At 47.9% G+C, this 26,744-nt stretch overlaps 1 protein-coding gene across 1 annotated transcript in view; it reads right to left on the reverse strand.

Annotated features, from left to right (window-relative positions):
* Positions 1–930: 930 nt before the first annotated feature.
* Positions 931–26,744, reverse strand: part of PLEKHM1 (pleckstrin homology and RUN domain containing M1) — a 45,882-nt gene continuing 20,068 nt past the window's right edge. Inside the window, exons 5-12 of the mRNA XM_080924468.1 lie at positions 23,251–23,641; positions 16,671–16,953; positions 12,946–13,866; positions 10,077–10,222; positions 6,881–7,074; positions 3,895–3,958; positions 3,394–3,551; positions 931–2,757 (exon numbers count right to left, since the gene is read on the reverse strand). Of these exons, the coding sequence (XP_080780594.1) occupies positions 2,646–2,757; positions 3,394–3,551; positions 3,895–3,958; positions 6,881–7,074; positions 10,077–10,222; positions 12,946–13,866; positions 16,671–16,953; positions 23,251–23,641 (2,269 nt within the window). The 3' untranslated portion in view covers positions 931–2,645. The remainder of the gene's footprint in view (positions 2,758–3,393; positions 3,552–3,894; positions 3,959–6,880; positions 7,075–10,076; positions 10,223–12,945; positions 13,867–16,670; positions 16,954–23,250; positions 23,642–26,744) is intronic.

Consider the following 26,744-nt stretch of genomic DNA (forward strand, 5'->3'; position numbering starts at 1 on the left):
CAAGCTAGCCTTTATAGACATGGAAGTACTGCTTTACTGGGTCCCAATTCCTCCCATTACCTTATACGCTGTGGGGAGGACTAAATGAAATAAACACTAAACACAACGGTGGTGAGCACATGTACTTTATTAATTTGTTGCTTTCATTATAGGAGGCACTTTCTGGGGATGAGAACTCCGGTTTTCCCATCCCCCTCTACAGGGGAGAAAGGGGAACTGCGCTCAGAGGCACTGTGCAGAAGGTGGAAAGATTGAACCAAAGACAGCAGCATCAGCTCAAATGTCAGTCGCCTCTCCTGGGCCTGCCTCCCCCAACTTCCAAATCCAGTTTCTCTTCCTTTTCTCTGGGAGAACCTGGCTCAAAGATGGCGAAGAAGTAACCCACTCACTGGCTGAAGGTCCTCACGGGTCAGGGAAGGAAGCCCTGGATGTTGTCTTTTTCTGTCCCATTTTCCTGCAACCTGGTCTCCCTAGGAATTTGTCTGTTTCCTTCTTTTGTCCTAACATGGGCAGTGGGGGTGGGGTGGGGGCTTCTCCTGGAGCCCCTGGGGAGGGCTGGCAGCAAACAGGTCTTCTTGAGTCTTTAATCGAAGAGTCTAGGAGCCAGGACCTGTTTCCCCTCCTTGGCTCTCTCCATGCCCAGATTCCTGCTTTTACAGGTGTGTGTGTGTGTGTGTGCTCGTGTGTATGATCTGTTTCCAGGCATTTAAGGCAGAAAAGCTATTTTGAGTTGTTACAGCTGAGGGGTGTAAGTCTGAAAGTCTCCTACCTCCACCCAGGGCAATCTAAATTCTCTCACTTACTTCTTCTCCCTTGCTGCTTGGTCTGGCAAGTGCGTTACATGGACCCTGAAATACTCAGTGCATAGGATTAAGGGGAGACGGTTGGTGTTTCCCCAGGAGCCGCAGGATTGAAATTCAGAAACAAGACTGATTAGAAAGACCAGCTCTTTACTGCAAAATCAGATACCACACAGCAGTTCTCTACGTTGCCAAGGCCCTCTTGTCAGAATATTGCATAAAATAGCATTTTAAAATAGTGTGGGCACTGCCAGGGTTCACGTGAGCTCTCTTCTGGTGGTGGCACGTCTCTCACTTGAGCACATCAGTAGCTTAGTGACGAGGCAAGGGACAGCTCTAATGCTCACAGTCCAGGCAGTGGGAGGACTATTTCCTAGGCAGGTTCTAGAATACACTCACAGGTGACAGGCCTGCAGACTCTTGCCCCTCTAGGATCCAAAACAAGGAGGTTCTCATCAGGTTGTAGTTTGGGGAGTGTGTTAATGCTAGCTGGGGGGTAAGGGGGGAGGGGGGAACGGCACAGATATGGATACACTGGGCGGTTCTGGAGGCTTTGGTGTTTCAGCCACGATGGGACAGATGAACTGTGTGGCAGCCTCTGCCTCTTATGTTTTATTGCATAATTCTTCAAGCTTCAGGTGACTCAGCTCATTCACCTCAGGGAGGGTGGGGAAACCTCTTCTCTAGACAGGACAGGTACATTTCCAGGGAGGTTAGCCAGAGGGGCTGTGGGGTTCAGGAGAGGGAGGACAGCAGAGCACATCCCTACTCCCCTAATGCCTCAAGGCTACAGCCAACAACCTGAAAATAATTCCAAGATGTGGCCACCAGACCCAAGAGCCTCTTAAAGGCAACCCCACTCCTGTCCTCTGGGTGCTGCAGTGTCCTGCTGAGCAAGGTGAAAACTCAAGAAACATGAACTCAAGGCTTTGTGAGACTAGGGTTGATGAAGTTCTGTAGGGCAGCTTCTGGGCACACCCCTCTATCTCTGTAGCCGAAGGATGGCGCCTCTTCTCCACAGAGGGAGCTTGGGGCTCTCTGGCTTCTAGCCTACTCTACCGCAAAGGACTAAGGAAGGATGGGGATGAGGTGGGCAAGGTTGTGGCCTTCCTGAGAAAGAAAGGCTCAAAGTGCTGACAGTGCTGGTGCTGGTCATTCCCCTGCTCCTGCTGTGCTGTACTCCTAGGGGCTCTGACAGAGGAAGGGCTGCTTTCCAGTTAAGAGCATGAGGGGAGGGGAAGGTTGCTAAAGCCAACCAGCCTTACCACGATAGGCTATTTGGCACATGACACTTGCACTCTTGGCAATATGTGCCAGAAAGAGCAAAAAAAGGCACCCAGTCCACAGACAGGCTGAGCCTACACAGGCCTCCCCTCCCAGCTCCATGCGTGCCTCTGGGCTGGGGTTGCTCTTAACCATCCGCTGGGGTGAAGGACTGTATTTCTTGGGTAACGTGGGTAGGACAAGAATAAAAAAATATTTTCTATTTAAATATGAATGGGTGAAAACCCACCTTAAAAAAAAAAAAAAAAAAAAAAAAAAACTAGACCTTTTAATCAGGAGCATGGTTTGAAAATGCTCACCAAGCTTCGTTTCCACAGTGTATGAACAGCCCTAATGGAGGTGCCATGACAGCTAGGTAAGCCAGTCCCCGTGCAGAGGCACCTGGTGGATCTCCTCCTCCTGGAGCAGAAGAATTGTGAGAGGCCATGGGCATCACTGGGACCTCCTGTGCCTTTTCTGTAGGCTGAAGCTCTGGGCACACCCAAGAGTCTTCCTTACAGGAAGGAGAAGGCTAGGCCGATAACAAACCCAGCTGGATGGTCTCAGGTCAGGACAGCAGGGCTAACTGACAATGTTCTGTTCCTGGTACTTGCGCCGGCGGGCACAGCGGGGACAGCCCTTCCTCACCACAGCCTGGCAGCTCTGATGGAAGACAGTTCTGCATTCAGCACACCTGAGGAGAGAGCATTGGGTGTTGCTGGTGCCAGTCATCACCTAGATGCCTGGGGTCATGGACAGACCCCAGAGAGGCTACATTCTGCCAGCAGCCGGGACTCACATGCGCTGCCCTCTTATTCTCTCGGAAAGCACTTCAGACACCTGAACCACTGACATGTCCCACGTCACTGTTTGCAGTGCTTCTTGACTGCTTACATAGCTTCTTGCCTATCTTTAGAGCAGTTTAAACAAGAGCCCGGGCCCAGGGCTGATACTGGCTGGTTTATCTACTAAAGGTGAGTGGATTATCCCCCAAGCTCAGCCTTCCCACTCCTGCTTGTGTGAGGGAAGATTAGGGTATATACCCCTGTCCAGGGGCTTCTAATAATATGTAGTGCCCACTTCGCTAAGCCTTATGTCAGTGCTCTTGGGCCATACTCTGTCAACCCCTCAACCCATGTGCAGACTGAGTTAAAGACATCCCAATTCAAGAGGCGGCAGCTATCCCTTCTCTATGGTAATGGGAGTGGGAAGTAAGGGGCTGAGAGATGGCTGTGGATGTTCAGCATGTCCCTGCAAAACAGGGTGAGGGTTAAGCAGGGATGCTGGTCAGGCTGCAGTTATGGGGTAGCTGGCTGTGTACTCCTCATACCTGACTGTGGTATCAAACTCAAAGGGAAAGATGATGTCCTGGTGGTGGCAGATCTGGCAGATGAAGCCTCGCTGGGTGCACAGGTCACAGTGGTAGACATGCTGGGAGGCAAATTCAATCAGGGCTTTCAGGAATCCTTCATACACCCCCTCTGCAATCTGCAGGAACAAGTGGAGACCAGTCTCAGATGGTTCCACATGGGCAAGGAGAGCTCCCTGTATCAGGCTGACGGATGCAGGTATTACTCAGAACCTCAGTTAGTGGAGTGTGGTAATTATGGACGGGACCTGAGTCTACCCTGTTGTCCTTGAAAGAAAGGCCTCACCCTTGGGGTGCTGGAGCCCCTGGTTAGTCAAGAGGTGGAGAACAGGAGGGCAGCCATTCAGAGGGGTGGCCTGAGTTGACAGGTGTTCCTTCTGCTATTTCTCTGTGATTTCTTCAGGATTAGGAGCCTACTTATGAGCCCAGGATTTAGGTGTGGAGAGAGCATGGCACGCTCACCTGCTGGAGGTCAGCAACACTGAATTTGTGAGGAGACTCCAAGAGATAATTCCTGTGGCTTAGCCTGCAAAGACAACACAAGCACTTCCTCAGAAGGGCTTCCAAGAGCAGGCCTCCAGCTCCTGGTTGTCTTCCCCTCAGCCCTGCCTACGAGGTCTGGGTCATCAGGCAGGCCCAGGGTTCAAATCAGTCTGCCTGAGCTCTTATCTGAGCTACCTAGGACACTGATAAGCCCCCAGCCCTGGGACAAGCTAAGTGACCTCCCGGGAGACATGGGATTTGTTTTGAGGATTTAATCATTTACTGAACACACTGGGCGCACTATAAACACACGACTAACGCTCGATGAGGATGATGTACGCTGACCCTTGGCCAGCGACTGGGCTAAGTGTCTAGTCTTTGTAGTAATCCCGTGAAGCTGGTCCCATTTTACTCCCACTGTGGGAAGACAGGAAACACAGGTTAAATGACTTGCCTGAGGTCACAGAGTTAAGAATCTGAGCTAGAGCTTGAACATAGGAGTTTGGGAGCCCATCTGGGTCTAGGATGGTGAAGCCCATACAGCCAGGTGGGCTACACTGTACCCTATGCCCGAGGACTCCAATCCACCCTAGTAAGCCTCCAGCTTTCTGGGAATAGGAAACTGCCATTTATGGCCAGGAAAACTTGGAAAGGGGGTATAAAGACTGACCCTGAGTTGGCAGGAAGGGTGGGGCTGATGTGATGGAGACTTTTATCCCTGTCATCTTCTCTTTCCAGTCTTAGGAGCCAGCAGGCCATAGGCCTTCTTTGGGAGTCAATGAATCCTTCACCTGTCATTCTCAGTGTGGCTTTGCAACTGATTTTCCTGTAAGGCTTGGTCAAGGGCACACAGAGATGGACACAGTCTGGCCTGGGCCCGGGTTTCTTTGTTTGTACAATGAGGAGACCCCTCTTGGTGCTCTGGAATGAAGGTACTACCTAGGGAAGGAGGGGGGAGCCCAGACAAGGCCAGGTGACCTGGGAGACTTGCATGGATGGCCAGGGTTTATTACCTGTTTTATCTAAGGCCCACTCTTCCTCTGGCTACCCCCTCATACACTAATTCCTGGGAGCTTCCCAGCCTCCTCTACCTTCTAACTCCTGCTCAGGCTAGCTCAGAAGCCCTTCCTCAGGACACACACAGTGCTGACCCAGTCACCTGGTTAAGGCACAAACACTGAGCCTTCATGTGGCCCTCACCACAACTCAGAAAGGGCAGATAACCAAGACCAATCTATGGGCAGATAAGCAGGCTCAGAGCCCCAACACTACTTCCTGGAGCTGTGCAGCAGTCTAGGTCAGGCAAGGCTGCTCCACGCTCTTCTCTTCCTCTGTGCTTCCTCTAAAAGGGATCTTTTAGGGAAAAGAATGCTTGCTACACAAAAAGGAGGGCTTGAGTTAGGATCCCCACTACCTTGTAAAATGCTGGGGCATGGCCTAAACCTCAGCACTGTGGAGCAAAGAAAGCAGGAACACAGGGATTCACTGGCCAGCCAGTCTAGCTAAAAAATGGCAAGGTCTGGGGTCAGAGGCAGACTGTCCCCAATGAATAAGACAAAGTGACTCTGCAGGACGGTCCTTGGCCTCTGCATTTGTGCACATGAGCCTGTGCAGCCTCCCTCCTCCGTGCACACATATACAAATGCATTTTTAAAAGAAGATAGGAGTTCCACAGGCAGGTTTGCAGGGCTGTGCCAAGGTGCAGACAACAAGTCAGGGAGATGGAGACAAAGACAGAAATAGGCTGCCTAAGCACCCACCAAAGGTTGCTTGGAAACAAGTCAGCAGGTAATGAGGGTGACTGGGGACAGCACCCAGAGCCAAACTGTAGTCACCCATCTACACAGATCTCTGTGGGTGCCAGAAAGGGCAGTGAGACTTTTCCACATGGAAATTTTACCTCTGGGCAAGGGCACAAATCCTTTGAAGCACTGGCCTACAAAATCTCTGGAAGGAGAAAATGGGCCAGCTTCATGAAAAAAAGCAGACCCATGTACTGGGTTGATGTTAGGTGGCAGAGACCCCAAAAGGTTATCTGTTCTTCTAGGCCCTATGGAAGGAGGTAAAACTCGGGGTTCACTGGCTGTTTTAGGCAGAAAAGTGCCAGCGTTCCTCTCTGAGACACATCTATCCCCCAAGACACAGTGCAGGCCAGCTCTGGGAGAACTGACACTCTCCTGGGCCCAAGGAGCCTGAAGAGCCACATCTTTGCTCATGAATGTGGGGCCTGGAGATGTATGAGGCTGTCACAGAGAGTCCTTGTAAGACTATCCTTAAGTCTAAGATCACCCCTATGCCCTGAGCAGCTCAGGGTAGCAAGGGGCTTCCAGAGGGGCCTCCTGAATGTTGCCAATTGCACATGGTGGAGACAATCTGCAGAGGGATGCTGCCAAGGACAACAGCAACCACAGGATGAGCCAGGCTAGCATCCTTCTCTGTGTGGCTCTTTACCACTCTACCCACTTCCTCTCCTTCTTCAGCCAAAGTTCGCTGGCACATGGAGCTCTCCTCCATGGCCCATGTGTGCCATTTCTCGGCCATTCTTCCTCTTCTTCTATTTACTTCCCAGGTTTCATTTCAGAAGTCACTCCCTTCAGGATGTCTGTCTGATGTTATCTTCGTGCGTCAAATGTGTCTGCACATCTGGACCACCCATCCTCTCTGCCATCGCTTGCCCCTGGTGGGAGCTGCGGCTGGCTCACCTGCCTCCCATCAGATCAGTGGCTTCCTGAAGGAAGGCCTTGGGTCTGCCTCACTCAGCTCAGTGTCCACCTACTTCTCCAGGAACAGTTGTTCTCATACATTTTGTTACAGAAACAAATGAATGACCATATGAACAAAACCACAAACTACCCTCAAAGGATGAAGTGATTTCCCACAGTCCAGTGGGAAGTTCCCAGCTCAGCTCTGACACCTCCCAAGTAGACACAATGCCTAGGCACGTGTGCATATGAGGAATGCTCACCTTTTGCTCAACTCCTTCAGAGCACCGCTTCGGCACAGGCTCAGGTAGTCCCCCAGAAGTTTCAGCTGCTCCCGGCTCCTGCTAATGAGGTGCATGCGTTCTACATGCTCATACAGAGAGGCGTTCACCAGCTGCAGGTTGATGAGGGGCTGGGCCCGGATCTGGGCCAGGAACCTCAGGGCCTGCCGGCAGATCTGAGAAAATCCACGAAGATTTCACCTATTCGGCCAAGACTTCTGGCTGGATATTGTATTAGCTAGCCTAAACCTGCCTGCAGCCTGCACCCCACTGAGTGGTGCTTTCTTCATGTTACACAACAGGAAGTAAGGTCAGACAATTGTGGCCACTTGACCAAGGTCACACAGCTCAGAAAATGGTTGAATCAATATATGAACCAGCCTGACTCTCAAACCCTGTTGCTGTCTGATTCTGACCACGCTGAGACAGGGAGGGGTCCCCTTTCCATGGGCCTACAGACTTCCCACACTTTCCTGTCCTCCCAGCCCCCTTTTCCTGCCTACAGGAAACATGCTGTCCTCTGGGCCTAACTCAGGAACCAGGTGACTCCGCTGCCATCAAGTTCTAGCTACAGGAAGCTACAGAGCAGAGAGAGATCTGTGACATTCCCAGTGCCCCCAGCCCTCGCCGGCTCTTCTGTGCTCTCTACTACAGATCTGAGTGCGTCCTCTGCATTCACTCATTTTCAGGACCATCCCTAGGGAGAGGTGGCAGTGCCTGCTACATAGATGGGGAAACAGCCACAGAGAGGCTCAAGTGGCTCATCCAGCTCCTGTGGATGGCAGAGGCCAGCGTGAGTGGTCTTTCTGCAGGGACTGCCATAAACTCTCTTCTGTGGCCACGAGCTAAGGTTTGCTAGAGGAAAAATCAAAGCACACTTCATGACATTATTTTGAGTTTAGGCTAAAAGACATAAGCTTTGGCACAGGCATGCTGCATATCCTCTGAAAATGGGAGCTGCTGCTACTACAGTGCAAGAGCTCACCCTGGTCCCATTAGCCCCTGAGGGTCAGGGAATTGGATCCTCAGGAGAGCTGCCCATATACGTGGGGACAGGCGAGACCTCCAACTTCCTGTCTCCCAATTGCCGAACCCCGACTCCAGCAGTAGGTAACTCCATTTCCCATGCGCCAGAGTCCTGAGGTAACAGCTCCCAGTCTGGGCAAATCCCAGGGGCTAACCCTGGTGGCTGGGATCAAACTGTTTATCCTCTAGGCTGAGCCCAGCTCTTTCCACAACTCAGCCTCTGACCCTAGACTAGGATCAGTTGAAATAACATCCGGCAATGTGTTAGACACTGCCCAGCACTGCCATGGGGCTTCATGCTCCCCAGAGTCTGCTCATATCCTGTGGGCATGGAAGAATGACAGGCAAGAGCAGAAACTTGGTCCTGGGCTAATGTTCTGCCAGGTGCCAGCTGGATCTCAGCACAAGTGGGTCAGCCAGCGCAGAAGCAGTGAACAATGGGTTTCCAGATCCTTGAGCCAACACTCCCTGCTTTGAATTTTCCTGTCTTTCCCAGGCCAGTGATTACTGAGGGAGAACTGACTATTTACTGGTCCCAGAAGCACCTAGAATAGGACCATAATGTCCCCAAGAGGGAAAAGATGAAGTACAAAGACCACAGCAGGGACTGAGGCACTCCATGGAAGTGTAAGGCTAGGAGAGCAGTTTTACTATTAAAGGCTCTTCTGCATCTCTGAATTTTGATGTTTACACTCCTTTCACAGTTGAATACTTAATGCTTAAGGGCAGGGTAGAGACAGGGTAAACAACAGAAGGGCAATATAAAGCCAGTGTTGGGGTTTCCTCTCACCACTGGAGTGAAGCTGACTGAGTCACCATCCCTGTACCTTGAGGCACATTCAGAGCCAAGACAATACAGCCTCAGACTGACAGAAGTAAACAGCTTCCTTGTGTTTCTAGTCTATGCCCTTGTGAGAAAGCCAAATCTGTTCCTTTGAGGAGGACCCTGGGCAAGTGAATTAGGGACAGGAGGTGTAACAGGCTTCCCAGGAAGGAAAGATTCTGTTGACAGGCACTATGAGGCTAATACAAGCAAGCAATCTCCTTCAGAAGCACTTAGTACACACAATAAAGGTACCCAAAGGCCATCACGAGGGCTCAGTAAAGCCCCACAGTGGGTATGCATGCCTTTGGTTCCAGCACTTTAGGGAGGCAGAGGCCATGAGTTTGAAGCCAGCCTCATCTCTTTAGAGGACAGTCAGGGCTACACAGAAATCCTGTCTGGAAAACTGAAAACAGAAAGTCAAAAACCAAAACAACCAAACAAAGAAAAAAGAAGATGGTTCAGTAACTAAAGTTCTGTGGCCAAGCCTGATGAGCCAGTTTAATCCGCAGGATATATAAACAGGAAGAAGAGACTCACATAGCATGCATATACACACACTAGCACACACACACACACACACACACACACACACAATAAAAATAAAATACCCAATATAGTATTAAATAAATAATAAATAAACAGAAGGTGGTAAAGCAAGGTAAATTCATCTGCTTATACAAACAAATACACAAAAATCTCCCAAAATACTCTAAAACTCAGCATTGCTATTTTACATCTGAAAACACTGATGCTCAGAGGTTAAAAACTGAATAGTGGTTATCTTCAGTGATGACACCTAATTTTGATTTGTCTTTGGGTTTCTCTAAATTGTAGGTGTCAAATAATAACCATACTGTATGACCTTGAAAAATACTTTCTCTTTCCTGCAGCAAGTGTAGTCGGCTTGGCCCCAAAAAATCTGCAACAGCAAGGCTGACTAGGGGGTGCAGCCTACTTGCTGGCCCAGAATACTGTCCTCCCACCCACCTACGTCAGTTTATTCATCCATCAGTGTATTAAACCTGCTTCATCCGACTTTCTCCCTGACCAACCTTACTACCAGTATCTTGAACATCTCTGTGGCTATCTGTGTCCACCTGTGGCCACTGTGGAACAAGGAGGAGTTTTACAAAGCCCTGTTCAGAGACTGCAGATAGACACCAAAGTTTCAGTCCACATCTCAGGCCTGAACAAGTGATCCTGGCTTCCCTACAGCCAAAGTCCTGCAAACAGACAAACAGCAGCAGCCTAGCGGCCTAGGGGAGAACGTTCCTCAGTCACAGAGCAGTCCTGTGTGGCCAATGGCAGCCTGGCCTACAGACTTACCGGGCGCTTCGTGAGGTCCCAGTTGTGAATGATTCTGGCTGGAATCACCGAGGTATCGTCTTGGTGGCAGAAGTCACAGTAATACAGGCCAGAGAAGGCACAGAGCTTGGGTCGTACAAAAGAGAAACCGATCTGCCGGGAGCAGCCTAGGGAAATGGATGGGGGTGAGTAAGTAGTGTGAGCCAGAGTCAGCTTCATGGAACATGGAGTCTGCGGTAGTGGGAAAGGCCTGCTAATGCAAAGATAAAAGGATGGGCTGGAGAGATGGCTCAGCGACTAAGAGCGCCAATTGTGCTTCCAGAGGTCCTGAGTTCAATTCCCAGCAACCACATGGTGGCTCACAACCATTTGTAATGGTGTAATGAGAATGAGATCTGATGCCCTCTTCTGGTTTGTCTGAAGACAGCTAGAGTGTACTCATATATAAAATAAATAATTATTAAAAAAACAAAAGATAAAAGAGAGAACCTACTTCTCTGACCTCCTCCAAAATAAATAAATATATAATCTTTTTGACCATTCATAATCCCACTTACAATTAAAACTTTTGTGGTTTTATTTATTTATTTATTTATTTAGAGACAGGGTCTTACTATGTAGAACAGGCTGGTCTTGAACTCAGAAATATCTGCTAGTTTTCAGCCTTTCAAGTGTTGGAATTAAAGGCTTGCACTTTGCACCACCATACCTGGAGAAGCTGTTAATTGTGACAGTACACTATTAGATGATTACTGCTGGTTCTGGGAGCCCTTGGAAGCTGAGGTAGGATGAGTCTGAGTCTGAGGTCAGCTTAGGGTTACACAGTAAGACCCTGCCTCAAAACAAACTCACAGGAAGACATCTGTCAGGTCACACACCAAGAATAAGTGACAGGTGGCACTTAAAGTTGGATTTGGTCACAGTCATCATTCTCCACTGCCACCTGCTCACTAGTTCCTCTGCCTGCTCCCCACTGCCAACCTGCACCCCTACTTCTCCACCGGGGCTTAGAAACAAAAGCAACAAAGCTAGGGCCTGAGTAGCAGAGAGGAAGCTGTGGAGAGGAAGCCAGCAGGACAGCATGACCTAGCCATAACATGTTATCCATTCGAGCCTCCAGCAGCAAATCTCAGGACAGGGCACTGGCAGTGTTAGCCATGTGGTTAGTAGTTTCTTCATGCCAGAGGGCAGAGAGTCAAGGATCAGGAATACCCAGGGCAAAAAGTTAATGTGGAGGGAAAAGGTCCCTATGGTCTGGGGCCAAAGAGCTGGCTTTCTTGATGTCAAGCTGCCTCATCCACATCAACTTCATCCAACTCTAAGATTCCATCTCACTGCATAACTTAGCTGCTGCCAGTTATCTGACGACCTCATTACAAAGTGTAAACAATACAAGTGCCCTGTAAACTGTGAGTTCCAACACACATATTACTGGTCGGCATTCTCCTGCCCACTGGACAGTGCAGCCATGTAAAGAGCCTGAACTCCTTGGGTATGTCGGTCTCCAAAAGCAGGCTGGCAGGTGACAGCCACAGGGACGAGTTCTTCTTAAGCCCTCACACCCACAGAATGAAGCCTCCCTCATGAGTTTGGAGTGTGAGTGCAGGCAGAGGTTTGCAGATGTTTTCTGCAGGAAGCTCTGCTCAGCCCACCTCCAGGGCTTGCCACAGGCCACCACTTCCTTCCAGGCACTTGAAGCAGGTTTTCCTTTATGGTCTACAGACTCCACCCCACCAGGACAGCTCCGCTGTCAGCTCTATTCTTCTGCAACAGGGCAGCTGACATCTTTCCCAGATAGCGTGTCCCAGGGACAGGTGGGAAGAGGTACCCATGGGGGTAGACAGTGGAACATCATGAGATTGGGAGGCCTTCTGGTATCCTGCTAATGAGCACTGGTTCTAGGACACAACCATTAGCTCTGCCTCTTGAAGAGTAAAAGCCTGAGATAAGACACTAGCTTTGGGCTCTGGTTTCCTCACTTGTAATGTAAAATGAGGAAACAGTAGCCCCTAAGTCTATAAGGATGTACTGAGAAAACAAATGAGATAATCCGAACAAAGCATCTGGCTTTGTGCCCTGCACAGGATCAGATCCCGTGATGATACCAACACAGCTCAATCCTTCCCATGGAATCATATGCATAAGAGAAAAGCACAGGAAAGCCAACTAGGTGTGGTGAGAGATGCCTGTAATCCCACTACTTAGAAGGCTGAGGCAGCAAGAATTCAAGATCCGCTTTGACTAAATAGTGAAACTGTATCTAAAAAAAAAAAGAAGTGGTGGTGGGGCACAGTAACACATGCCCGTGATCCCAGTGCCTAGAAGGCAGGAGGACCAAGAGTTCAAAGCCAGTCTAGGCTACATGAGACATGTGGGTGGATGTCCCTCAAGCTGTGGAGCAATATGTTGCCCAATACAAAGGCTCAAAGTCAGAGGTCACCTTTCTACTTAAGTAAATTCAGCTCTTAGTTATACACAGCCACCCTTTAAGCACACAGTGGCCACACGTAACCTGGAAATACAGCTGAAAAGCACAGACCCGGGCACGTTCGTCATTACAGAAGCCCCACTGGACAGCACTGAGTAGCATGTCTTACAAAAGCATGCAAGCATATATGCTTTGGAAGGATCCTAAACTCTTGCAACATAAGTATTTGCAGTGTAGCAATAAAGCAGGAAGGCCCAGGAAGCAGGACTGCTACCCACAGGTTCCGCCCAGTTTAGTAGGTGTCAAGATCAAGAGATGGGGCAGGGGCTGTGCAGAGGGCACTGTGGAGGAGCAGAGGCTGCAGCACAGGTGCCAATCTGCTGTATTGTTGGGGACCCAAACTGAGGACTCCATAGAAGGAAGAACAGAGGCAGCTGGGGTTGAGGGAGAGTCAGTCTGCACCTGCACAGAAGCAGCCCTGGGAGTCGAGGCCCTTCTCGGCTGGGATGGCCACAAGATACTGTAGCAGGAAGCCATTCTCCCTGGTGGCAAACTTCAGCACCTCCTGACAATTTTCATCTAGACTCCCACCAAGTGTCACAGCCTCCTCAGCTGACTCTAAGTAAGACGCCAGCACTTTCCGGACCAAGTCTCTCCAGTGGGCGGCCTCCTCAGTGTTCTTGGCCTGCAGTTTGAGGACGGCCTTAGCTGTGATGATTTTGAAGAAGGCTGGGCCCCCAAGGCTGGTGTCTGGCAGGATGTCACGGATGGTCTCCACTCCATGGCTATCACTTAACATCTTCTCGTTGTTTCTCACACGGAAACATTTCAGAGACTCCAAAGACAGGGAAAAGATATAGGGGACCCAAGTCCGGTCTGCATACAGGTACAAAAGGGACTCTTTGATAGCATCTGGCTCCAGAACCTGGGCAGAAGTCCAGTCCAACTGCATGCCCTGGGCACCTGCAGGCTCTGGGAGTACGGCTGAAGAGGGCGGGAGGCTGTCTGGTGTAGCCTCTGGGTCATCCTCAGCCTGCTCTGGGTACTGGATATTCACCCACTCATCCTCCTGCTGAGGGCGTGCCTTCTGCAAAGCCTCCCGAACACGGTCAAGCCAGTCCTCAGCCTCGTCCTGGGAGGAGGCACGGAGAGCCAGCTTCTTGCCCGAGAAGACCAACTCGAAACGTCCATCGCTATGTGCTGGCCCCACAGCCTCACAACGTAGCAGAGAGCAGCTCTCCACACAGGTGCGCTCCTCATCACTCAGGTAAAGGCGGAGCTCCAGTGGAGACAGCTCACAAAAGAATTCCTTCCAGATGCCCATGGCTCCTCGCCGGGCTACTGTACCCAGCTTCATGAGGCCCCGGAATGGGTTAGACAGCCCTAGAGGAAGAAAAGAGACACTTTAGACTATGGGCCTGTCCCTTTTAAGTTCAAAGCCACAACTGGTGCCCAATATTCTGTGGCGAGTGACTGCCATCAAAAGCTGGCCCCCAGGAACTTTCAAATGGGACCCTATATCTAGAAGGAATATTTTTTTGCACATCACCACCTGTCCTCCCCTCATCGGGTGACCTCACCTCCAACATTTCACTGAAAAGATGGATGTGACGGATTCCTTCACAGGTCTCCTCACTTCACTGTCTCCCCAACCTCTCGCCCCCAACTTGTGCCAACTCCCCTCCACTGACTCAAAGCCCCTCCAGCAACTAACTCTCTCTATGCTGCCCCTTTCTCTGCTCTCTCTCCATGCTGCCCCTTTCTCTGCTCTCTCTCTCCATGCTGCCCCTTTCTCTGCTCTCTCTCTCTCTCTATGCTGCCCCTTTCTCTGCTCTCTCTCTCTCTCTCTCCATGCTGCCCCTTTCTCTGCTCTCTCTCTATGCTGCCCCTTTCTCTGCTCTCTACTAGGCCATTCCTATCAGCATGCTGCCGTCACTCCTCCCACACTCACATACCTCTCCTCCTGATTCCCGTCACTAACTGTTGCCCCACTTCCAGGAAATATCCACAGCTTTGCCTTGGATTCCCTGTTCCTTCTTGAACCCCCATTGGGTTCTCGTCTCTGCATGCCGAGGGCCACTACTCCTCTGAGGGCCACTAAGGCCCACCTTGGGTAAATTCAAGAAGGCCCCTAACCCTCATCCTCTAGTCATCATCTCCCTGACCTCTCAAGCCGGGGGCACCTGGGGCTTAGCACTTGTCCTCAGCTGCTTTCAGGGATTTACATGGACCATGTACACGTAAGTAAATAGTAAACACCCAAGCACTTCCTGTGGCCTGTGGGCCTCGATCCCACACCTCACCCCTCCATATTACCACTAACCACTCCCTAGTACTCTGTTATTACTGCTCCCTGGACAAGCCAAGCATGTTCCCAGAAGAGCACTGTTACCTTTCTTCTCCCTGCTTGGAATGCAGATCCCCTCATTCTCCCTCTTTCCCACCCTGAATGTCACCTCACAGGTGAGGATGGCTTCCATTGCACTATGACAGCTTCCCTTCCCTGCCCACTATGAATCACTCCCCAGTATCACCATTTGACCACATAACATCTTCTGGTCAATTTTCCTATGTTGTGACAGTTGAGGAACAGGAAGGGAGTCTCAGGAAGACAGGACACTGTTCTCAGCACAGTGGGTAGTGCTGGGCACAGTCACAGAAATACCTACTGGGTGAGTGGGAGGCCAGGCAGGTGAGTAAGCACCTGTGTGTCACACACTGCTCACTGTTCTCCAGTTCCCTGGAACTACCCCAACCAGACTCTAAAAGACACATGATTCTCTCTTCCAGTCTGGACTAGAGTGACTGACAGAGACCGATGTCAGGGGAAATCTGTAGGTGTGACGACTTGTGCATTTAACCTCAGCACTCAAGAGGCTAAGGCAGGAGGACTGTGGCAAATGCGAGGCTAATTTAGGTTGAACGGTTGAGAACCTATGCTACAGTGTGAGACCTTGTCTCAGACCAAAACACCAGCTAGGCACAGCTAGGCATGGTGTTGCAGGCCTTTAATCCCAACACCTGGGAGACAGAGTCAGGTAGCTCTCAGTGAGTTTGAAGCCAAATGGTCTACATTGTGAGTTCCAGGACAGTGAGGACTACAAAGTGGGGCCTGTCTTGAAAAAAAAAAAAAAAAAAAAAAAAACCAACCAAAACCAAACCAATCAATCAACCACCAACCAACCAAACCAACCAAACCATTTTGAGCCAATACAATTAAGCTAGGGCTATTTAATGCTTTCTGGAATTTTCAGGGCATGGAAGTTAAACCACACCATAAGCAGCACATGGAGGGCTGAAACAGACAACAGTCTGATAATCCCTGCTAGGGCTATTTCCTGAACCACCCAAGATAAGGTTTTTAGAAGGAGCCATGAGAGCAGCTGGCCTTCAAGAGTGGGTTTTCCTATGAGCTATGCAGTCTTAAATGCTTTGGTTTAGTTTTTTCACAGTACTGGAGACCGAACTTAGGGCTTCACGCACTCAGTCAGTATTTGATCACTGAGCTATTTCCCCAGTATGGCTTTTTATTTTTTTGAAATAAGACTGTTAAGTTAATCAAGCTGGTCTTGAACTCACTCTTGTGTTCTATAACTTGAGAACCTCCTGCTTCCACCCACTGAGCAGCTGATATTACAAGACTTCAGAACCCAGCTGGGATTTGCCATCAGAAGTTTCACAGCATAATTTTATTGAGAATATTTCCATTCCAATATGTGACATAAGCTAGGAGTAGTAGCACACACCTGCACACTCTGGAGGTGAACAAAGATGGCTGTGAATTTGAGGCCAATGTCAGCTACATAGTAAGGACCAGGTAAGACAGGGCTATATAGCAAGACCCTACCTCAAAAGACCAGAAAAAATATTTTTATATTCCATACAGGTCTTTTGTTTGTTATTGTTTTCCCAGAGGCACAGGCAGCCTACCCGGATGGCCCTGCTGAGCCTGCTGAGTGGGGGCGTCTTCGGCCAGTTCTGACACTGCTCTAGTGAGACTGTGTACGAAAGCACAGCAGTTTCCCTGAAGCACTGTCGTGCCTGCCTACATGTCAGTGCCTCAACTCCACACTCTGGACCAGGACTTACTCTGGGAGGACACACCACCTGTTTGCAATGGTAAAGAGGACAGAGAGCTGCCTTTTGAAAGACACTGTCCCTGGGGATGGGACTCTAGAATCACCTACCCATCTGCCTTCGATGCACCACACAGAAGTTTTTATGGTCTTGTGTCACCACTGCAGCTGGAGCTGGCTGGACATTGCTGTAGCCCACCGAGGACACACATGCTTTGTCTAATGCCCCCAGGGAACAGCTCTTTCTCGGTCCTTGAGAAAAAGGCCCGTGGAGAGCAGTCCTTGACTCTGGAGTCCCTTGCTGAGGAGATGTGCAGAGATCTGCAGCATTCTTCAGAGCATGCTCCTGGGGAGGTCTGCAGAAGTCATCTTCAGAAATCCAGCTCTTGCTTTTCTATAAGAAAAAGGTAATGAGGCAATCTTTTAAGAGTTTAAAATATTCTGTTACAGCTCACATATAATGAAGTCAGCCCACTTTACCCATTTTACATTCACATCAGCAATGTACAAGGTCGACATTGCTAGGGGAGGTCAGAGGACAACTTTAGTCAGTTTAATTTCAGTTGTCAGGACCGAGTGGAACACCTTTGTTTACACGCAGAGCATCTCGACAGCAGTTTCCTTCTGACCTCTCCAATCTCTGTCATTAAGTCTTCCTGCCACAAGGACCTGTGCTGTCTCACTGTGGTTTTGATTTGCATTTCCTTAATGTCTAATGGTAAGAGAACATCTTTTCAAATTGGTTATTGGTATCATTCCTTTAGATTTTTATTTTTAATTAATTGGATTTATGGTTTTGTTGTTAGGGTTGACTAACTAGTAAACCCTAGTAACTAGTTCAGATGTCCTTGTACTGAAGCAGGGTGAGCCCTTCATCCAACTGAACTGATATTTTTATAAGAAGAGGAGTCAGACATAGTGGTGCATGCCTTTAATCCCAGAATTCCAGAGGCAGAGACAGGCAGATCTCTGTGAGTTCTACGGCAGCCTGATCCACACAGTAAGTTCCAGGCCAGACCCTGGCTCAAAACAAGCGGAGAGGAGCGAGTCAAGTGGGGGAGAAGCGTGGGATGGTGGGTGGAGGGACTGGAGTGACGGACCTACAAGCCAATGCCAGGAATCCTAAGAACCGAGAGGAAGATGGAGAGATTACTCCTCAGAGTCTGGAGAAGGAACCACTGCTGCCGACACGCGGCTCTCGACTCGGCTCCTAGGACTAGGAAGGAAGGCGCAGCTGTGGTTTAACCCATCGGACTTATACTACTTTGTTTTAGCTGTGTAGGAAACCAGATTCTGGGCACCAGACCCTTACTAGGCTATCTGACTGACCAATAATTTCTCTAATTCTATGTGTTGTCTTTTATTTTATTTATCCCTCTCCCCCCTTTTCTTTTTGAGACTGTGTCTATAGCCAAGATTGATCTAGAGATCATTACACAGCCCAGGGCAGCTTTGCAAGAACCTCCCGCCCTGGCCTCTCAAGTGTTGGGACTTTGGGCACAAGCCACAGCCATGAGCCACAGGCCCAAGAAACCATGCCCAGCTTCTTCTCTTTTCCTTTTAAATGGTGCCTTCTGGAGCTCTGGGATGTTATTCTGGAGCTTAATTTAGCCAGCTTTTCTTCTGCCTGTGCTCCTGCTGTTTTATCTCAGAAGCCACGGCTGAAGCCAATGCCACAAAGATCTACTCCTACGTTTTTACTAAGAGCTTTATTAGTTCTTACATCTGTGACCCATTTTGAGTCAGCTTCTGTGTAAGGTGTAAGGAAGGTGGAAATTCAGGGGTCCCAGCACTCTTCAGCCTTGGAGATTTGGTGAGGGAGGTGTGGTGTGTGGGCTTAGTCCTAAATTATTGCTAATTCTGTTCCCCACATTGAGCACGTCCTTGAAGCCCCTAGCAGTAGATCCCGCTCCCCCATCATAGGTCGTCATGAGCCTAAAGCTGCTCACTGATAGGGGAAGCTGGGGAGATCTGCAGTCAAAGGCCTATGAGAATATTGTTTAGTTCCTAATTTTCACTGTTATAAGCCCTCTCTGCCTTTCTTTGCCTAGACATGGAAGAGCAGAGGCAAGGACGCTGGCTGGCTGCACTAAGTGGCTGTCTACACAAAGGAAATGAGTCACACAGGCAGGACCCACCTCACCGCTCTGGTAAGTGGTACCAATCTAGCTCTAACATTGCTATTTCCAACCCCTAAATCAAGACTGCCCTCCCTGCTGATACAGACAGGAAGGAGGGCTCAGGCTACAGCTATGTCAGAGGGAGGGGTTGGCTTAAAGAGTTTAAAATTCAGATGTGACAAGACTCCTGAAGCCAAGAGAGACAAATTCTGATTCAGGCCTAGGGGAGCTCTCCAGAACTGGGCTCCTAGAGCCTCTTCATGTGACTTTCAGACTTTTCATGTGCTTCCTTTTACTAGGGACAGAATGATATGACTGGCAGGGTGGCTGCTAGGGATCATGTAAAACTGGTCTAAACAAAGCCTGTCTCAAGACCCAGATGATTCCCTGAGGAAAATGGGTGTGAGAAATAGCTCCCAGGAGCCACTTGGCCATCCTGATAATCTCACATATCTGGTGATCCTGCCCTGTATAAGCCCTAGTAGGAGAGGAGAGGACACTATTCCTTAGGATCCCACTAGTCACCACCTGAAGGCTTCTTACAAGCCCCAGCTCAGATTTCCTCACTGTCCAGATAACACACTATTCTATTTGGTAATCCTATAAGGCTATTCTGAATTATCATTTTCCTTGATAATGTCAAGCAAAAATGCATGGCATTGAGTCATAAAAGAGAAGAGACTATTTTTACATTGTTATTTTGTGTGAATGTTTAGGGACAAGTATGTGAGAAACTCTGAAGTCAGATCTCTCCATCCACCCTTGTTTGGGTTCCGGTGATTGAACTCAGGTTGCTAGACTTGTATGACATGTATTTTGACTCCTTGAGCCATCCTGCCAGCTCAAGGGACTAACTCCTGACACGAAGTCCACATGTCTTCAATGTAAAACAACAGAGGTGGGTGGGAGACAACTGTGGATTCACAGGTGAGGGAGACTTGCTTCTCTCCCCACTGAGAAGAAGACTAAGAAATGTTCAGAGTCCACTGACCTCAAAGCAGCCACTGAGGGATGACTCTGTAGAGAAAGGCTGTATTCCCCTCAAACAATGAGATGCAGTGTGTGTGTGTGTGTGTGTGTGTGTGTGTGTGTGTGTGTGTGTGTGTGTATGTGTGTGTGTGTTGAGAGAACACTGAGGGTGTATAGACAGAATATTCAAGCGATAATGGATCTTGGCAATCCCACGATCACCTGGTTTCCCTTTCCTCTTGCCTCTTCCTGCCACCCTCCCACATCTGCCTGCTCAAGGCCCCACATCTGGCCGGCTCTGTTCCTTCAAACTGTGAGGAGATCACTGCTGATCTGGGATCTACACCAGAACAGCATCTGCCATTCGGGATCTAAGTCAGCAGAATGTTGCCTGCATCATTAGGTGTCAGGAGACTATGGCTAAGGAATGTAATGGTCTCGACCATCTTCCAAAGGCCTGGACTTTCTGCTCACTTCTCTCACTATGCCTGCATGTGCAACTGCAGGAGGGGACCCCATGCTACAGGCAGAGAGTGTGTGGGACAGTGACTCGGCCAGGTGTAGTCACCCCAGGAGCTCCCACCCCCTGCACCCTTCCTCCACAGCACTCAGCACTAGTGTAATTATGATGTGCACTGTCAGTTCTCTAATCTGGTGACTGTCCTCAAGGCCAGGGCTCTTGTCTGTCCTGTTTTATCACTGTATACCTAGCACCTGTCACTGCGCTTGGCTCACAGTCAATGCTTTACAAAGAAAACTTTTGAAAAAAGAAAGATTGAATGGTTCTCAGGGCTTTAAGCTGATGGCGACTAGACTTCCCTGTCAGCATCAATAGCTATGGAGGAGAGAGTGCTGAGAACAGAAAACCGGGACAGTTTCCGGACAGTGACAAGGTACTGTGTCTGAGACCAAAAAGCAGAAACTAGAACTCTCTGCAGTTTGAGACGGAAGCTGTGGACCCTCTAAGCTTCAGGATCTCCTCACTATTGCCTAGTTAGACTCATCAAGGACTCATAAAATACACCTTCCAGAAGTAAATCTGGAACCATCTTCAGAACGGTAAAAAGGAGAATCTGACCCAGTTATATAGTTTCACGATTTTCATAGTCATATTCAATGCACTGAGCTAGATCAATTAGATGTCCACATAGAAAATATAAATTGGATCTGAAGAGGCAGCTCAGTAGGTAAGGTGCTTGCAACCAAGCTTTGTGACCTGAGATTGTTCCCCAAAAATCACATGGTGGAAGCAAATAACTGACCCCCAGAAGATGTCCTCTGACCTCCATTTGCTGTAGCATGATCAGGTGGCCACACATACACTTGCACATCACTTACTCACTCACTCACTCACTCACTCACTCACTCACTCACTCACTCAATCAATAAACAAATGGCCGATACCTCGCATTAGGTACAGGGAAGTGAAAGCAAGAGAACCAGAAATGTAAAGTCATTCTAGGCTCGGTACATGGCTAGTCTGAGGCTAGCATAGTCTACAAGAGACCCTGTTTTAAAAATCAGGGGAAAAAAGCACAAGAATTTAACTCAAGAATGGACTAGAGAAATGGCTCAGTGGTTAAGAACACTGGCTGCTTTTCAGGGGACCCTGGTTTGATTCCCAGCACCCACATGGCAGCTCACAGTCATCTGTAACTCTGGTTCCAGGTCATCTCATGATACTATGGACACCAGGAACGCTTGTGGTACATATACATATTTCCAAGCAAAACATCCATACACATAAAATAAAAATTAAAACAAAGTAAAATGTGACGGTGTCTCACAAAAGGTAAAATGGACTTATACAAGCAAGTGAGAAGGCATTCCTTAACTACCAGAAGCACACCCAATAGAAACACCATGAACTAGCACTTCTCACCCACCATGATGGCTATAATAACAGACTCATTTGAAACTAGGTAATTACAACTGTTGGTGAGGATGCTGGAAAATACATCGGTGGAGACGTAAACTAGCGCAGCTGCTTTGGAAAGCAATTTGGCAGTTCCACAAAAAAGTTAAATATAGAGTTACTATATGATCTAAAAATTCTACTAATAGAATTTTATGTGTCTAAGAGAATTAAAAACATATAACTGTACGGAATCTTGTACACTGTACTCATAAGATTATCTGTAATGACCAAGAAGTATTAATAATTCAAATGCCCATCAACACATAAATATCACATGACTTTGTCACACAGTGAAAAACACCATGGAGGCTGGAGAGATGGCTCAGTGGTTAGGAGCACTGACTGCTCTTCCAGATGTCCTGAGTTCAGTTCCCAGCAACCACATGCTGGCTCACAACCATCTATAGGGTAATCTGATGCTATCCTCAGGCAGGTAAATGTATATGCAGCAGAGCACTCATTAAAATAAATAAAATTTAAAATTTAAAAAGAAAAATACCATAAGCTATTTATTCCTCAGCAGTAACAGGGATGAAGAACTGATAGATGTTATAACATGAGCGAACCTTTTTTGCCGTCTTATTTTTGAGATATGGTCTTGTCATGTAGACTAAATCAGCCTCATGACCTTCCTGCCTTTGCCTCCTATGTGATAGGATAACAGGCATGAGCCATCACGCTCAATTAATTATTAAAATATCATGCTTAGGGGCACAAGGCATGGCTCAGTCGGTAAAATGCTTGCCAAACAAAGATGTGGACCTAACTTAGGATCCCCAGCACCCACGTACAAAGATGAAGCAGCGTACCTCTGGCCTCCACACACATGTGCACATACACAGGTAGCTGAAGTCAAACCCCAAACATGCTGTCCCATATATATGAATTTTCCAGAATAGACACATCTATTGAGACCAAACAGTGATTATCCAAGGTTGAGGTAAATGACTGCTAACGTTTCTTTAAATGAGAGATTAAAATGTTCTAAGATTAGACTGTAGTGATAGCTACATAACCCAAACAAACTGAAAAGCAGAGAATTATACTCCTATACGGTGGGTGAATTATACCCCAATAAGTCAATTTATTTAACTGTGCTATCTAAATCTAGATTGGCCACATTTTTCTTTCTCTCTTTTTGAAACAGCATCTTACTCTGGAGCCTTTAATTCGAGATCTGCCTGCTTCTGCCTCAGAGCACTGAGATTATAGGTATGCATGACCGTGACCATCTGGGGACAGGGCATATCTGAGTGCCCAACAGCCATGGTTGGTGTAGTGACTGCCACATATGAACACAAAGTTCACAAACTGATTATGTTGAAAAATAAGTACTTCACAGCCAGGATTTTATGAAAATTTGTTTTAAGCATTAAAAAAAAATCAAGTCTCAGGCAGGTAAAACGGCTTCTCTAAGAGAAGTAAACTTGTGAAAGGTGGCCAAGAACAGAGGCTGGAACAGGGCTGTGCAGGCCCGTAACACCAACACCTGGGAGACTGAGGCAGCTTTGAAAGATCACCTGTCAGAGGCCAACCTGGGATACAAAATGAGTTCAAGACCAACCTGGGCTACATAGTGAGACCCATCATAAAAATAAAAAACAAAAATCCCAGCCCAGTATGGTGTCAGATGGGAATCATGTTTCATGGGTTGGTTGAAGACAAGGAGAGCCGTCATACTCACAGGACTCGTAGGAGAGGAAACCACAAGCTTCGGTCCAACTCTCCCATACTCCAGGGCCTTCCAAGGGCCACTCCCTTGGCCAGCTGCTCCACCCACGGAAATGGAAGGTTGCTGGTCTGATGTGCTCTGTGCAGGGTTATCTTGGGCAGTGCCTAGCTGCTGCATGTCCTGGGTCTCCTGGGGCAGTAGCTGATTCTTGTGGCCATAACTTGATGTCCCAGAGGATGTGTGGGCAGGAAAGAGCTCTTCAGATCCCTCAAAGTGCAGGTGTGTGCTGTTAGCTAGGCTGTGGAGAGAGAGGGGGGACTGGAACATGGGGGTGTCTGGCTCTTGGCTTGGTCCGCTGCTTGGTGCAGAATTTACCTGGGCCTTGCTGAATTCCGACAACACCCTAGAAGTTTGAAAAAAGACAGAGAAACAAAGACCACTGTGACAACTTAATGACAAGGATGCCCATGGTGACTGCAGCAGTGGTAGAAACAGAAAGCCGCTGAGTATTAAAAGTAAACAAAGCAGCACTCTAATTACTCAATGCATTCCTCAGCTCCCACATACATAGCCCTCAGGTGAGTGGGGGGCGGAGTGCACAGTCACATGGCAGAAATGAGAATCTGATGTGAGTGGAAACTGACTCCATTCTGAAGAGGCTAACTGTGGGCCTGGAGAGTTTGTCTGACCAAACACAGTTGTATGGTCAACGGCTCCCCTCATCTGTGGCAGAGCCTCCTCAACAGCTGGTGTCTCAGAGTGGGTCCCTCAACAGCTAAGAGCTGAGGCCCCAAAAGTCTACTCGCTGAGATAGGTACTAGATGAGGTGAGGACGTATTTTGTCCACAGACAGTCATGGGGCACCAGGTTTGCAGTGAGGTACAAAGGCCTCTTCAAGGTTGACCAGATAGAGAAGCTTCATGTTCTCCCAAATCACTGCTGAGACTCAGTGATTTCTCAAATGGTGTGGAAGAGTATGCACAAGCACACAGGGTGTAACTCACTAAAGTATCCTTGTGGGGTTACCGCCCCTTGTCCTCTTAGAGGGGTCACAGAGAGTCAACATTACCACCTTTGTATACATATATACTTCTGGGACTTCTGGAATGTGCCCTGGCTAGTGACTGCTCCTCCCTCTCCTGGGCTTCTGGGAATCCAAGTTCCCTTTCTAAAATAAACTATTTGTTATCTCCTCTTCCACTTACAGAACAAGTATGCTATGGATAAATGTTAGTTCAAAAGTCAACAAGGCTTTTGACTGAAGCCCGAAGATGGCATGAGTTGGCCCCAACGGCTCAGATGGAGTAAGCTCCCCTTAATGGAAATAATCTTAGAATGCAACCAGAGATCTGCTCTTACCTACACCACCCCAATCCCACCCACATTCCAAGACAATGGAGTTAACAGGCTTCACTGACCATTCCATTATAAACAAATGATTTTCACAGAGATGCCAAGACACTTCAGTGGGTAAGGCTTTTCAATAAATGGTGCTATGGAAAGGGGACAGTCACATGGAAAATAATAAAGCTGGATTGCTATCTCACATCACATATATAAGTAATCAAATGCATTAAAGACCTAAATTAGAGGTAAAACTATAAAACTCTTAGAAGAAAATATAGGTATAAATGTATTTTTGATTTAGGTAAAATAGTGAGTTAGGTAATTCTTAGATAATATACTGGACTTCATCAAAATGAAAACCTTCTGTGTGAGACAGCGACTTGCCAAGTAACTCAGGCTGACTCTTCTGCTTCAGAATCCTGAATGATAGGATTATCAGCATCAGTATGCACAGCCATGCCCGCAGAAAATCAAACTTTTATGATTGTGGTACACACCTGTGTTCTAAAACTTGAGAGGCTGATGCAGGAAGACTGAATTCTAAGGTCACCCTGGGCTACACAGTAAGTTCCAGGATACAAAGTGAAACTTTGTCTCAAAACAACAGCATCAGCCACAGCAACAAAACCACACAATACCACCAACACCACACACACACACACACACACACACACACACACACACACACACACTACAAAAGAAAGAGGAAGGGAGGGCTGGGGTGTACAACTCAGTTGGTAGTGCACTTGCCTATTAAATGCAAGAATATAGAAATGACAACTCATAACACAAAGGGAAACCCTTGTACCATCTACCCAGAATATATCAAGAACTCCTACAACTCAGCAATAAAATGACAAATAACTGAAGTGAAATGGGCAAAAAGATTGAAAATACTTTTGAGAATATATCTCCAGGAGGTACATGAGAAGGTGGTCAGCATCACTGACCACCAGGGAAATAGAAACAACAGAAAGATGTACTACTTCATAATCACTAGAATGCTACAATTAAGAGAGAAAGAAGAGAGAAGAGAGAGAAAGAGAGAGAGAGAGAGAGAGAGAGAGAGAGAGAGAGAGAGAGAGAGAGAGATTAACAGGTGTTGGCAAAGATTTGAGAAAACAAACTTATAAAAAATTTATTTCCTGGAGACAGGATCCCAAACTTGCTATTTAGCCAAGGCTAGCCTTAAACCTGAATCTCTTATCTCTACCCCTCTCCCAACTGAGGAATTAGCTCGTATATATTAGCAGTACAAATAAGATGGTACCGTTGCTATAAACAGCAGTTCGGTAGCTTCTTAGAAAATTCATCAGTGTTGCATACAATTCTTTTCCAGGTCCATACCTATGAGAATCCAAACACGTCCGGATAAAATCTGGACATGACTCTTCGCAGCGCTATTATCTTAACAGTCAAAAGCGAAGAGCAGTCCACTAACTGGAAAATGAACACACGGTGGCAGATGCACCAAATAGGATAGTATTCAGACACGAGGTGTGCTATAGCGTGGATGAGTCTGAAAGTACATCAAGTACGAGAAGCCAGCTATAAGAGGCCATGAATTACATGCTTCTGTTTGTGCAAAGTGTCCAGAACAGGCAAAGACAGGCCAAACGGCAATGTACTGCCATTCCTTCCATGGCAGTAAAAATGTCCTTGTAACCGCAGTTTGGCTTGTACAGAGGCAGGAGGATTGTGATGAGTTTGAGGTTAGTCTGGTCTACATAATGAGTTTCCTGTCAGTCAGGGTTACATGGTAAAATCCTGCCTCAAAAATCTGAAAGGAAAACAAAGGTGAATTTATGATGTATGAACTTGAGACCTCATCTTCATAAACAAGACAGATGAGAGACTGGAGAGATAGCTTGGCAGTTAAGAGTGCTGGTGGATCTTGACAAGGACCAGGGTTTATTCCCATGACTCACATGGTTGCTCACAACTATCTAGAACTCTAGTTTTGTGGGATATGGTGCCCTCTTCTGGCACTGCAAACATGTGGTGCACAGACATACAGGGAAGCAAAAAACTCACAGAAAATTAAAATGTAAAAATAATACACACACACACACACACACACACACATGTGTGTGTGTGTGTATGTATGGCAGGCGTGGGGGAGAAGGAATCTTTATATAGTGTTAGTATAGAACTATGCA

The sequence above is a fragment of the Micromys minutus genome (genome assembly GCF_963924665.1).
Source record: "Micromys minutus genome assembly, chromosome: 10".
NCBI classification, from domain to species: domain Eukaryota; kingdom Metazoa; phylum Chordata; class Mammalia; order Rodentia; family Muridae; genus Micromys; species Micromys minutus.